The sequence below is a fragment of the Bactrocera neohumeralis genome, chromosome 3, assembly GCF_024586455.1.
Source record: "Bactrocera neohumeralis isolate Rockhampton chromosome 3, APGP_CSIRO_Bneo_wtdbg2-racon-allhic-juicebox.fasta_v2, whole genome shotgun sequence".
NCBI classification, from domain to species: domain Eukaryota; kingdom Metazoa; phylum Arthropoda; class Insecta; order Diptera; family Tephritidae; genus Bactrocera; species Bactrocera neohumeralis.
The window spans coordinates 71,088,870-71,103,505 of record NC_065920.1 but is presented as its reverse complement, the minus strand read 5'-3'; the positions used below and the strand labels follow the sequence as shown (position 1 = coordinate 71,103,505).

General features: G+C 38.1%; 1 protein-coding gene across 1 annotated transcript in view; it reads right to left on the bottom strand.

Annotated features, from left to right (window-relative positions):
• Positions 1-13,137, bottom strand: part of LOC126753748 (protein dissatisfaction) — a 68,886-nt gene extending 55,749 nt beyond the window's left edge. Inside the window, exons 1-2 of the mRNA XM_050465417.1 lie at positions 13,025-13,137; positions 1,164-1,237 (exon numbers count right to left, since the gene is read on the bottom strand). Coding sequence (XP_050321374.1) covers positions 1,164-1,237; positions 13,025-13,137 — 187 coding nt within the window. The remainder of the gene's footprint in view (positions 1-1,163; positions 1,238-13,024) is intronic.
• Positions 13,138-14,636: the final 1,499 nt, after the last annotated feature.

Here is a 14,636-nt window from a genome sequence, read left to right as displayed (position 1 = left end):
GTTATGAATTAAAAAACAGTTCAATGTGGAATTTTCAATTAAATTGTTTAATACTTTTATTTATCAGCAGCCAAATTCAAAATTTTGAACTATTTCTTTATTATAACAAACCCATATAAAACAGATGTTCCAATCGATTTTACCTAATAGTTAAAAATTAGTAGTTATGTAGTTTATATTATGCCTAAACAAAACACTAAAAATTATTTAATAGGTGTGTTGCCTTACTAAATTTGCCTAAATGTAGGCAACGTTTTGCTACTTTACGTTAGATTGAGAGTGATATTGAGGGATTAGGTGATAGGAAGTTTGAGTAGTAGAAAAGCAATATTTCTTTTTGATTTGTAATATAAAAAATGGTATACTATACGAGTATATAAGTTAACTGTTACTAGCAAATAATAATCGAATGAGCTGCGGGGGAAAAATCAGTTCTTATCTTGATATTTGCATATTATAACTAAACAGATATTATTGCCTTTGGACGACACGTACGGAAAGCATTCGATTTAATCTATTAATAGGAAATAGTTTAAATTATGCCCAACCAAAACATTAAAAATTAAAGAAGAGGTGTGTGACTTCGCTAAATTTGCCTAAATGTAGGCAACGATTTACTACACTAAGTTAAATAAAGGGTTATATTGACGCAAAAAGTGATAGGAAGTTTAAGTAGTAGAAAAACAATTTTTTTTCGATTATATGACTTAAAATAGGGTATACTTTGCGAGTGTATATAGTCAATTAGTAGCAAATAATGATTCTAACAAGCTGGAGCGAAAATTCAGTTCATATCTAGGTATCTGCATTTTAAAACTAAACGGATATTATTGCCTTTGGACGACACTTACGGAAAACATACAAGAAGTAAGCTAAATTAAAAAAAAAATCATAAATTTTTTTTCCAAAAAAGTTCGGTTTATTTGAACACTATTAGACCAACTTTCAGTTTGAAAATATATAAAATTTTCTAGAATTTTTATTCATTTTTCATTTTTGACGTATTTAGTAATATATTATAAAGTCATTGAGAATATGTAAAATTTCCAGAAAATTTTTTGTTCATATTTTTTGTGTCTTTTTCTATATTTAAAGCATAAACAAAGAACCGTCGGCGATGTTAAGCACTAATTTTTTTGCTAGCGCAACCGTGGCTGAGTTACCTGTGCCCATTTTCCGCTGATGGAAGTATTTAAACCCCAACGTATCCAGCGTGCTGAGATTGTGTGCAAAAATTCTGACGAATTAAAGTTTCCAGCAAATTTGGTAGTCAATTACGGCAATTACACACACTGTTCGTTAGCACAGTTAATTGCGTTAGAATTTTAAAATATTTTCACGCATGACATTTCTCAATTTCTAACTCACTGTTATTACTTAATTTCTATTTTTTCTATATTTTTTTTCATTAAAAAACATTTTTTCACTAAATTCAAAATATACTTGCACAATATTTTACCGTAAACTGTTTGTTAAGTTTAATGTCGTCGCGTGTCGCGCGCGTTTGACGTTGTGAACGTTTCGAATTGCGAATTGCAATAGAGTGCCAGTTGCCGCCAATTATAAAAGTGAAGCTTCAAGCATCCTTATCGCAGTCAATTTGACTCTGACTGGCTGGCTGCAGAGCCGATTGCAGTAGTAGTAGCGACGACGATGGCGGCGAGCTGGTGGACAGCATAGGCTGGTCGACTTTGCGCAACACAAAGTTTGCTGGCAAGAGCCAACTAATGGAGAGCAAAGCGTTTCGGGGGTGGCATATAAAAGCCAAACCGCTCACACCCCTCCATTGCCGTACACACAAGCGCCACCATTTGCCTACCAAGCCATCACGCTGACTTTTGATGCTGCCACTGTAACTGCTGCTGCTGCGACGGCCAACAACCAATGCTGGCTGCAGCCACCAGTCACACACATATACACTCAAGCATATGCAGCATCAGCAGCGCCAGCAAGGATATCAAGAAGTTGCGCGGCTTGCTGCTTGCTTTTCGACCTTTATTCGCCGCTTATTGCTTTGCCTCTTGAATTTATGTGGTAACTGCGGCGACGAGCGGTGAGTAAATGCAAAAAAAAAGAATTCTTAAACTGCAAAAAGTTATAATATTTTGTGCCACTTCATCCCTGCGTCGCGTTGTGGCATTCAGCAACCCCACTCACATACAGACCGACACACACGCGCACTCTTGCTAGTGGCTGCTCGCGTCAGCCTCGCTTGTCCAACCGGAAAACGCCCTTTTTACTCTAAAGACCAGCGCTGATGCGCTTACAATGCACGAAAGAGACTTCCTGCAGCCGCACAGTGGGCCAAGGCATACCTTCATTGCACCAATACATTCACACATTTGCTCTAACACACACTTATGTTATATGCAAGTGCGTATATATGCATATGTCATTCACCATCTTTGGTTGACTGCTTGGCTGCATAGCTTCTAACTCATCCAATCCGCCGTCGCCTCAGCTCAGCCGGTTGGCCTTAATATCTGTCTTGTGGCTTTCGTGGATTCACCACAAAATGTCAAGTAGGATAAAAGCTGTTACAGGATAGATACATACATACAGACTAGCACTGTAGCTTTCAGTAGAGCGTTATTGGTTCCACGGTTGGTCTTACATATTGACACACTCTCTTTCTCTCATAAAGCTTTTTACAGTTGACAAAGGACTCTCTTTTGTATATTGATCTGTTGGCATCCGTTTCATAATAAATCAGTGTTTCAGTCTTTCTTATAGGATTCTACTTTGGAAGAATGCTTTTTTTATTTGTAACTAAGAAAAATCTAAAATATGAATTTCTTAATTTCCAATCGTTGCCTACATTTAGGAACATTTTAGCAAAGTCTCACACCTAATTTAAGAATATAAACTATAATAATTTTCTGAAAAAATTTATTTCACTAGCAACAAATAGTCCCTTACGTATGGATAAATTCTATTAATATTACTTATTTATTGATTGATGCTAATCTTCTCTGTATCGTTCCAATTTTAGTATATGTTCTGTCGGTTCTGACAATGAACAAACTCACAAGCATTCTTGGCTAAGTGACAAGGATTTTAAAATACTGAGAATGGCTAAAGTGGACCCTAACATGACCATTTGCTCTGAGGCAGAAGTTGACTATGCTGCGGAAGTCCAAACCAGAGAGGAAATATACAATGTTACCCACATGAACATGTCTGTTGCTAGCTCCACAAAAAACAACCAAAAACTTTGCAAGCAGCTCTAGTTCAATAAAGTAATGAGAAAGCTGAGAGAGAAGAAACGTCTTTGGCATGCACAGCAAGTCCGAAACGCTTTATCCTCCATCCGTAAACCAGAACGTGACTGAATCGTGCTACAAAAAAGCTGCAGGAGATTCTCCGGAAACTGCGCAAAAAGTACCTAGAGGCATATCTGGTTGCTGCCAAACCAGAAGATACAGAAAACCATCTTTGGAAGTACAAGAGAAAGAGACTGTTTCCAGATAACAACTTATTAGAAACAGTAGAGATTTCTTTTGCCGACATAATACAGAAAAACCGATGAGTTTGGCACATATCTCCAAAAGGAATCTTCTGCAATGCTAGAAGTCAGCACATTTTTAGACGTTGCTTGTCAGTTAGAGCTACCAATCGCTGAAATAGTTGCTGTAGAAATACAGGAGGAGATCTAACAAAAAATCGCCAGGTTATGGCAAAAATAATAAATTAGCCTTTCAATGCCATTAGGAAATCTAATCAACATGAACGTCTAGCCTTTTACTTCGAAAGTATTTAATAAAATATTTTTCCGCAGACGTTTGTCTTTGCTGGAGGAGCAACAATTTATTCCGCATCACAAATTTGGCCTCAGAAATTTTCAGAGCAGAATTGAGCACTGCTCCAAGTAGAAAACTTTCTAACCAAAGCCGTGAAATTTCCAAATACTGTTCGACAGTTTTCCTTCCCTCAAGTATTTGACAGGGTTTGGCACCTGAGCCTATTATGTAAGTTAGAGGAAAAACAACACATGCCTTACTATCCGCTGCTAAAGTCATATTTCAATAATCGGACATTATATGTCGTAATGCTGAGTGGGAGATGAGACCCTTACACGCTGGTATGCTGTACATTCTGTACACAGCTTACCTCCCAGTGATTAACTCTGACTGAGTAGTAATTCTACTTCCGCCCACAGGAAACTGCAAACGTAATTGACCGCTCTAGAACAGTGGCTCTCCAAATGGAACATTTCCACTAATACTGAAAAGTCCAAACAAGTAGTGGACACCCTCAGGCACAAAATATATCAACAAGTGGCCTTATATGGTCGGTATCTACAATCCCAAGCGCAAGATATCTGAGAGTTCCAATTGATGAGGCTACGTGAAAATCAAGAGTACACAGCTCAGATTAAGGTTTGCGTAGCTGTACTGAGTCCTAAAGTCAAAATCTCGCATCAGTTGTCGTTTAACTCATATATACGAGGTGTGCTCAAAAAGTATCGCGACAGTTTGCTGACAGTTTTCTTCGATTGCAGGGGCGTGGTGCATCATGAGTTCTTGCCACAAGGAAGAACGGTCAATAAGGAATATTACCTGCAAGTTATGCGCAATTTGCGCGAAGCAATCCGCCAGAAACGCCTGGATTTGTGGAAGAACAAAAATTGGCTTTTGCACCACGATAACGCCCCTGCTCACACTTTCTTGCTTGTGCGCGACTTTTTGGCCAAAAAAAACACACTAATGATGCCGCAGCCACCGTATTCTCCAGATCTGGCCTCCTGGGACTTTTTCTTGTTCCCTAAACTGAAGAGGCCCATGAAAGGACGACGTTACGCTTCTCTTGACGAGATAAAGACGGCATCGAAGGAGGAGCTGAAGAAGATAAAAAAAAATGATTTTTTGAAGTGCTTCGAAGATTGGAAAAACCGTTGGCACAAGTGTAAAATATCTCATGGGGATTACTTTGAAGGGGACAAAATAGATATTCATGAATAAATAAATAATTTTTGAAAAAACACAAAACTCGCGATACTTTTTGAACACACCTCGTAAGACACTACTTAGACCGACATTCTTCTTCTTTATTGGTATAGACATCACCTATGCGGTTATAGCCGAGTTTACAACAGCAAAATGTTGATGATGTTCTTTACGTGGCGTATCCCAAACCCACACAACCCTAAAGAGGGATGGTTCGCCTTCTCATTTTAGCTCGCCTTTAAACATGTGTTCTTTGGCTACCCAGAGAATACTTGATCTAAGACCAGAAGTCTTGAACTGCTTGAGCTATATGTAAAAGAATCATTTCTGGCCACTCCAAAGTGAATGGCGCTCAGAGAACTTTCCTCACTTGTGTGAACTTCTACACATGACTCCATCCTCTGCACGTGACTCCTGCTTCCATCTCAGACCGATCTCGTCGTATGAAATTTAAACTGGGTGAGCTCAGCTGGTTCAGATTTTAAAGCTATTCAAGCCGCTCAAAAGAAGGCTCTTCGCACTTTAGGACATCCACCACAGAAAACCCACGCGAATGAGCCGGGTTGTAACCTACGCTTGACTATAACATTTTCTTAGTGCACACTAAATTTCAAATTAGCTTAAAAATATTTGCTGAGATCAAAAATTCGCCACCTCTAACGTAATCAAAATTTTTTATCAACATAAGTACTCTACTTGCTCCACTGTAACCTTGCGAAACAGTCTCTCGCAGCGCAAGTAGTAAAAGTACTACTCACTTATACTCACACCTATACACGCGTTCACACAAACTGCCAACGCTTGGTATGTGGCATGTTGATAGGGGTTGATTTACTGACTCGTAACTAAATTGAAATGACTTTTGTGATATTTTGGTGTATTGGTTTGCCCGATACCTAACAACCACATAGACAAAAGTTGCACCAGTTTAAAATTAACTACAGACGGTTGGTTGTGTCCGGCAGCTTGGGGAGGAGTCTTAAAGCGCAAACTTTGCATGAGTATTATATATGAGTATATACATATATATGAGTTATATAAGTATATGTAAGCGCAAGGTTTTATACTAATACCGACACACTTATTATCGTGTTGATCCCTATTTACTACAGAAATTATATGTTAACGTGATGTTTAGATATAAATACATATAATCACCTAAAATTCAAAACAGCGTATAATCAAAAATAAAAAATTTAAAATCACTGTCAGGTATAATAACCTATATATAACCATTTTATAACCAAAACATGAGTGTATGATAACCAATATATAACGATTTTATACCAAAAACTCATTTTTTTTATTTTCAATTTGAGTGGTTTCTTTTAGAATAATGTTTTTCCTTTGCCTGTTAACTTATGAAAAGTGATGTTATGGATAATATAATGCTTATTTCGCTTCATAGAGTAGTGATTTGATTGATATACAAAGAGTACAAAGAGTAAATTCCATGTGACCTCATTAAAGTTCTATTAATTTCTTGAGGCTCTCGTGTATTTTAGATTCTAAAATAACATAAAAATCGTTTCTTGGGTATATTTGCCAATGATAATATTTTAAGGATGTTTTCAGAAGGCAATCAAAGTCATAGCCAAGGTTATTGTTAAAACGTATCAGTTCAACCAGGAAAATGCTAATATAAGAGATTCTATTAGATTAGATAGATAAACGACGAATGCACCGCGACCTTAAGTCTATTGTGACCTCTCCTCAATCACAAAGACTCACCCAGTCCCACCATATTGATAAAGTCCAATATACTGCTGCTAAGTGCTAGCGAAGCGATGTGATCCCTATTTGGAAACATTGACACAAAGGCCTTCAAAACGGAACCTATATGCAACCGTCAAAATTTTTTCACACGGATCGTTGTGCCGATAGTTCCACATAAAAAGAACGCTTGTTATATGAAAGAACTGTTAACAATTTCGAAAATACTTTCATTTACATGAACCTTTGCACTTTGGGTAAAAAATAGTAAAACTTTTTAATTTAAGATTCGAGCGAAAACACATTGGTCGTAATATTTTTTTTCTATGTCGCTTTGACTGTCAGTGACATATGTATGTGGTATATGTCATATAAAAATAATCATTATTGTTTGGTATAAGGTTAACTTTCTGAATTACATAAAGTGCATTCGTCGATTTTTATGATGAGTGAAATTATTTAACAAAAAAGTTCCTTTAAATTTTATGTGCGGGATCAGTTTCTGCTGGCGAAACATTCAGAAAGTTAGGGAAAGCCTTCGGTGATAATAATTTGTCGGGAGCAAGTCTTTTTGATTGGTATAAATTATTCAAGAACACGTTGACGACGACCCACGTCCAAGACGGCCATCGACATCAACTGATGATCAACACGTCAATAAAATAATGGAAATTAAGCTTGAGAATTGACGATTAACAGTCAGAGGTTACAAAATTATCAAATTTTTACGAAAAACGGCGTCGCGTTAACGTCTGTGAAACATTGCTTCCCGATCACCAGGATGTCATGAAAGATATTATTACTGGCGATGAGTCTAGGCTCTATGCTTACCATCCGAAAACAGACGATCAATCGGCCGAATATTGTGACAAAGGCGAGCCGAAGTCGAAAAAAAGCACGTCAAAGCAGGTCAAAAATCAAGGTAATGTTGACAGTTTTCTTCGATTACCGAGGAGTGGTGCACTCTGAATTCCTTCAGTCCGGCCAAACTGACAACAAGGAATACTATTTATAAAAGAGACCGGAAATATGGGCCAACACCTCTTGGTTTTTGCACCACGATAATGCACCGATGCATACTGCATTCATGATTCGTGATCTTTTCGCCAAGTTTTCAACCAATGTCGTGCCGCAGCCAGCGTATTTGCCTGAATTAGCTCCGTGTAACTTCTGGCTATTCGGCAAACTCAAAACGACCGCTTCGAGGAAACCGTTTTGAGTCAATTGAAGACATTAAACTAATTTGATTCTTTTCAGCGGAACTGTAAAGTTGTAATCGAAACTACAATGTTTTTTGAGGAGAGAGACTCTTAAAAAAGCCTTCTACTTTCTTTAACTGTTATCTTATGTTTGCCTAATGGTTTCAGAAGCTCATTGCTGTTCAATAGTCATTTGATGTAGTCAATGGTTTTCCTTCATGTTCTTGGTTGTAATAAATTTCTCGAATTATTGTCTTGGGCTGACTGTATGCTCAAGGTAAGTCAAGTAGTGTCTAACCTCATTAACCGCGTGGTCATAGCGGAATCGCTTGAAACTGTCTTATCCCGCTCACATAGGGCAAAAGCAAAGGATCGACTGAACTACTTGTTCTGTAAAGTTCATCTTGCTGCAATCGTAGGATGTAAATGCGGTAAGGAAAAATTAAGGCACTGAACTTACAACACTGAAGTTGAACTTTTTCGGCAGTCATACTTTCCCAGTACTTTCGGTGAATCAGGGGACATAGCAGAATCTGACGTCAACAAATTTTTGATAGGCGAAAATGATGACGATATTTAAGATAAATTTTATGAGAGTGCCAAAATCCACAACAACAGATTATAAGTTGTTCAAGTGAGATCACTGTTTGGATAGACCTTTTCATTTAATATAACCTGATTTGTCCATTAAATTGTAATGAACAGCGGTACTTGTACTTGTTTAGCCCCGATTTTGAAGCACAAGTTAAAAATAGTGCTTTATTTAAGCTTTAAAACACTTAGTGAATACATTATTGAGGCGAAGACGGCCGCGAAAGCTCTTTCGGCATATAAACCTCTGATATTATAGCTGCAAAGAGGTTGTTTAATATTAGAATGAATCTCTCTTTATATGTTTCTTTAACAGAGTTGATGAAAAAAAAATTTAGTCTTTGAAAATTCGATCCACAAAGTTTTTTCTGACTATATACTTCATGTATGTACATACATATATATTTATAAGCTCAGAACATGGTGTTTTAAGGCCACCATGAAGTTTGTAACAATCAGAAGGCAATATCTGTCATACACCACTGATCTGTCCGTATATGTGCAAACTTATCAATCAGTTTTTGAGAGATCGCTCTGAAATTTTGCACATGTCCTTTTCTCCTAAAGAAGATACACTGATATCGGGCGACTATAGCATATAGCTGATACCTTTTTTTTAGATCGAATGACGTTAGCATATAGCTGCCATACAAACTGAGCGTTTAAAATCAAATTTTTGTAAGGAAAACTTGCTTACTTGTGAAGGGTATTATATCTTGGGTGTAGCCGAAGTCAATTTTTTTCTTGGTATATATAAATTTGCCTACTGGGATCAAAGTTTTCAATATGTTCTGTAACTCGGGTGAGATCGCAATGAACAGTGGACACAAATGTGCAAATTAAATGTCAAAAACTCTTGCCTAGTACGAAACTAACCCGGTACTGCGCGGATTTTTTATAAAAACACTCGCGATAAACCGCGATACTTGTATTGAAAGAGGGCGCAGCTAGAAGTAGATATGTATTTTTGTGTATATGCACATAGATAAAAATGTCTTCTCTTCTAAGTATAACAAGCTTCCGGGTCACACTACTAAATAAGCAGCTAATTATGTATAGTATATACATATGTACATACATATGTAAGTATATGCATACATACATTTCTCACATACATACTCATATCACATACTTGAACAACAACAATAACTACCGTACACCCATTCAGTTATCAAGTGCCGCGCCATAAGCAGTGGGAGCAATGGTGTCCGTGTAAGTGGCTACATGACGGCGTAATACAATCCTGCGGTTATATTAACCAGTCAGAGTGCAAAGTCACACATGGCCGCCAAGGCAGCAGGCAGGCGCAGCAACAAAGCCACACACACATACACAAACACACGAGGATGCTGTAGACACTCGTGTAGGTAAGGACACATTGTGTGCCAGGATAATAGCAGTAAAGCAACAATGCCAACATGCCAGCATAAGCACACACACACACAAACGCAAAAACACACAGAATTACATATACATATACATATATATACATGCATATGTACACCCATACCTACATAAGTGCATGTGTGTGCCTGTGTGTGTTAGCGCGCACTTGAAGGCACACACCAAATTACTGATACAACAGAAAGCCAATACCTCATGCCATTTGGACGCACAGCTACAGCGCGCTAGCTTTGCTATTGTTTTTGTTTTTGTTTGCCCTGCATTATACGCGCTGCGCGTCGACGTTGCCTCTTCGTGCTGCTGCTGCTGCGGCTGCTGTTGATATGGCGACTTTTGTGGGTGTTGATTTCATGTGTCCTCGTGACTTTATCAGGGTATGCGCCGCCGCGTTGTTGTTGTTGCGGCTGCTGCTGCTGCTGTTGCTGCCATTTGTGGTGCGCGCTCGTCTCAGCTACTCATCCCGCTACTTTGTCGCATTTGTATTGTCAAAAAGTCGTTTTTTTCTACTCAGCGCTGGATTTTAATGCCAGACCAGCCACCCTTCTGCGACTAACGGCGGCGAGCGCACAACCACACACACGCACACACATGCGCGCTGGCCGCAACATATATGGCGCTCTCATACTCTCACTCAGGTGCGCTGCCAGCTAAGCTCCGCCTCTTTTCTGTCGATTGGCCTGCTGGCTGGAAGAGCGTCACCATTTTTCGACCAGTTTTTGCCGCGCAGACGCAGGCTATTGGCCGAATTCGACGCCGCAAGAGCTTTTGAGAGCGAACTGTGCTGTGCTCGTGGTCTCTGCTTTATAAAGCTGTAAACTTTGATGTTATTTTTATATTTGTTTATAATGCCAGTTGTTTTATGTTATCAGCTGTGCCATCGATTATTGTATTTACGGTCACGTGTTATTGATTTTGATTAGCTCTTCGAGTATTTACGCTTATTTACTTGTTTGTAGGTGGTAGTCAGCTTTGATAGCTTGGTTACAAAACGCTTTTAATCCGTGGAAGGATTTTATTGACTATGCATGTTAGTATTTTTAAACAATACAAAATGTTTGCGCCCTCTAGAGACGGCAAATATTTGCAACAAATTGACAAAACAAGAAAAAACGTTAACTTCGGTTGCACCGAAGCTAAATACCCTTCACAGGTGCATTTCTGTTAGTAATTATGTGTTCAATTTGTATGGAAGCTATATGCTATAGTCAACCGATCTGATCAATTTCTTCGGAGATTACATTGTTGCTTTAGGAAATAATATATACCAAATTTCGTGAATATATCTTGTCAAATGTGAAAGTTGTCCATACAAGCATTTGATTCCGATCGTTCAGTTTGTATGGCAGCTATATGTTATAGTGGTCCGATATCGGCCGTTCCGACAAATGAGCAGCTTCTTGAAAAGAAAATGACGTTTGCAAAATTTCAAAACGATATCTTAAAAACTGAGGGACTAGTTTGTATATATACAGACAGACAGACGGACGGACAGACAGACGGGCATGGCTAAATCGACTCAGCTCGACATACTGATCATTTATATATATACTTTATAGGGTCTCCGACGATTCCTTCTGCGTGTTACAAACTTCGTGACAAACTTAATATACCCTGTTTTCGAAATAACAATTGGACATACCATACTAATTCTCTTGTAATTTTCGATGAGACTAGTATAGGGTGATTCATTTTGAGGTCCCTACTTTTTTAAAGAAAAAACACAGAAACATCAAATTTAATGGGGAACGATGTAATACTTAATGGCTCCATGGTAGAGTCTGGAGTTGGAAGTATGTTAGGTTTAGCGGATTGAAGTTTCATATGGAATTTCAGCTGTACTTCGCTGCTTTCTTCCGCACTAGCTTTGGATCTATGGATCCTCCGTGAACTTTGTAAGGGCTGGTCAACAACCAAAACTTGTGCGGCTGCGACAACCTTCTGTACTAAAGTGGAATGCAAGTAATGCTCTGATCTGCTTGCTCTTAGCAAGATGTTCTCGCCGCTATAAAGGACGCTCTGACAGAACACTATCCAATAAGCACACATGCAGACTTCTTGTGTGACGCCAATTACCAAATCTGTAAAGTAGAAGGCGTAGTAGAATCATCTAGACACTACGTTTTTAACAGTTCAGCTTTTGACAGACTGAGGTTGAAACACTTACGGCCAATCTGATGAAGTTGCTGGGATTAATATTACCTATCTTAATAAGTTTGTGGTAGGCTTAAAGCGCTTCGTCAATATATAAGAGTCTGGTGATCCTTGTCTAAATCTATCTAAGAGTTTTGGTTATCCCAAAGGACTTTCATACAGAGATTATTCAGTGGAATCATGCGTAAATATGCGCTTAACCTAACCGAATCTTTGGTTTTAAGCTTCATTACAGATATTGTGGTACGGCGATCTACTCGAAGTCTCAATTGTAACACCACTTATACCTTTTCATTATATACATACATTTAACACTAAGAAACATTCTCTCTTCGAAATAGCCTAGGCTATCCCTATCGCCTCAGCCTTTCCGATTCCCTCAGATATCCTTAGATGTCATAGTTCTAATTACCATGGCATTAATGACTTCTCTGTTTTTACAGAGAAATTTTTAAACAAGGCAAATATCCACTATGAGCAAAAAATAGTAAGACTTTGCTTATAATTTTAAATTTCTTTATTTAGTCTTCAAAATTTATTTCATCCACCTCAAAGTAATCTCCCTTGACCCAATTACACTTGTGAGAACTTTTTTCCAATCCTCGAAACAGTTGTTAAAATCAATTTCCGGAATAGCCCTTAAAGAGCGTAGAGATTCACGTTTAATGTCCTCAATTGACTCAAAACAGTTTCCTCGAAGCGATCTTTGAGTTTGCTGAATAGCCAGGAGTCACACCTAGCTAAATCAGGCGAATACAGTGGTTGCGGCACGATGTTTATTAAAAATTTTGCGAAAAACTCATGAAGAATCAATGAAGTAAGCGACGGTGTAATATCGTGGTACAAACAACAAAAGTTGCCGGCTCATAATTCCGTCCTCGTTACGAACAGCTTCGCGCGAACGACGCATAACACTCAAATATTATTCCTTGTTCACAGTTTGGTTGGTCGGAAGAAATTCGAAGTGCACCACACCTTGATATGCGAAGAAAACTGTCAACAAAAATTTTGATTTTTGACCTGCTTTGATGTGGTTTCGAATCGCCTTTGTCACAATATTCGGCCGAGTGATCGTCTGTTTCCGGATCGTAATCATAGATCCCAGACTCTTCGCCAGTAATAATACGTTTCATGGCATCCTGTTAGTCGGCAAGCATTGTTTCACAGACGTTAATGCGACGCAGTTCTCCGAAAAAAAACTTAGTGATTTTGGAACCAAACGTGCTTTAATTTTTCTCAGGCCTAAATGATCTTTCTAAATAGTTTTCACTGATCCTTCCAATATTTCAACGTTGCCAGTAAGATCTCTTACTATTAATCGTCAATTCTCAAACACCAATTCCTTTATTTTATTGACGTGTTGATCATCAGTTGAGGTTGCTGGCCAACCAGGATGTGGTTCGTCGGCAACGCGTTCTCGTCCCTCTTTGAATAATGTATACTAATCAGAAACACTTGCTCGCAGCTATCACCGAATTTCACAAACTTCGTGGCAAACATTATTTACACTCGTGGCCACGCAAACCTTACCACTCAAAATTTTCAAGTATAGTGTATAGGGTTGTCAACCTTTATAGCGGTACTTTTTGCGGTATAGAATTTTTTTATTTAGCAATAAGTTAATGTCATGTTAATTATCAAAAATTTTTTAAGCGATTATAGCCGAGTTAACAATCAGCGCGCCAGTCGTTTCTTCTTCTCGCTAAATGGCGCCAATTGGAGATGACAAGCGATGCCAGGTCCTTCTCCATTTTATATTTTTTTAACGGAGTGGAGGTCTTCTCTTCCTCTGCTTCCCCCGGCGGGTACTGTCGAATTAATTTTCAGAGCTTAATTTTTTCCATTGAAACACGACCTAGCCAGTTTAGTCGCCGTATTACTTTAAAAACGCTGAAAAATGTCGATGTTCGTATATCTCGTACAGCTCATCGTTCCATCGAATGCGGTATTCGCCTTGGCTAACGCGCAAAGGACATAAATCTTTCGCAGAACTTTTCTCTCGAAAACTCGCAACGTCGACTCATCCGTTGTTGACATCGTCCAAGACTCTGCACCATACAGCAAGACGGGAATTATGAGTGACTTATAGAGTTTGGTTTTTGTTTGTCGAGAGAGGACTTTGCTTCTCAATTGCCTACTCAGTCCGAAGTAGCACCTGTTGGCATAAGTTAATGTCATGTTATTTATCAAAAATTTTTTAAATTAAAAACAAAACACGTTCAGCTATAGATAAATCAATCGAAAGTTAGTGAGCTTTGACAACCGATGAAAAAATTATATTTTATATTTTTTAAATTTTATTTCATTTACACTATAATTGAAATTAATGTTTTATTTAATTTTTTTTTTATTGAAACACGAAGTTTAGTCGCTGTATTACTTTAATACTTCAATAAAAATCGGCCGCTTTTGTATAAGCACAGAAAAGCTTTACTCATTGAACGTAAAAAATTAAAAACTATAATTATAATTAGATAATATAATTTAGTTTACTTATGCTTACTTGAAGCGTAAAAAAAAGAACAAAATTGATGAAAATCCCGTACGAACGAAAAAGTCCGAAAAATAAATTAAGAAGAAGATTATAGTGGTAAGGTTTGCGTGGCCACGAGTGTTCTATGTTCTGGGTTTA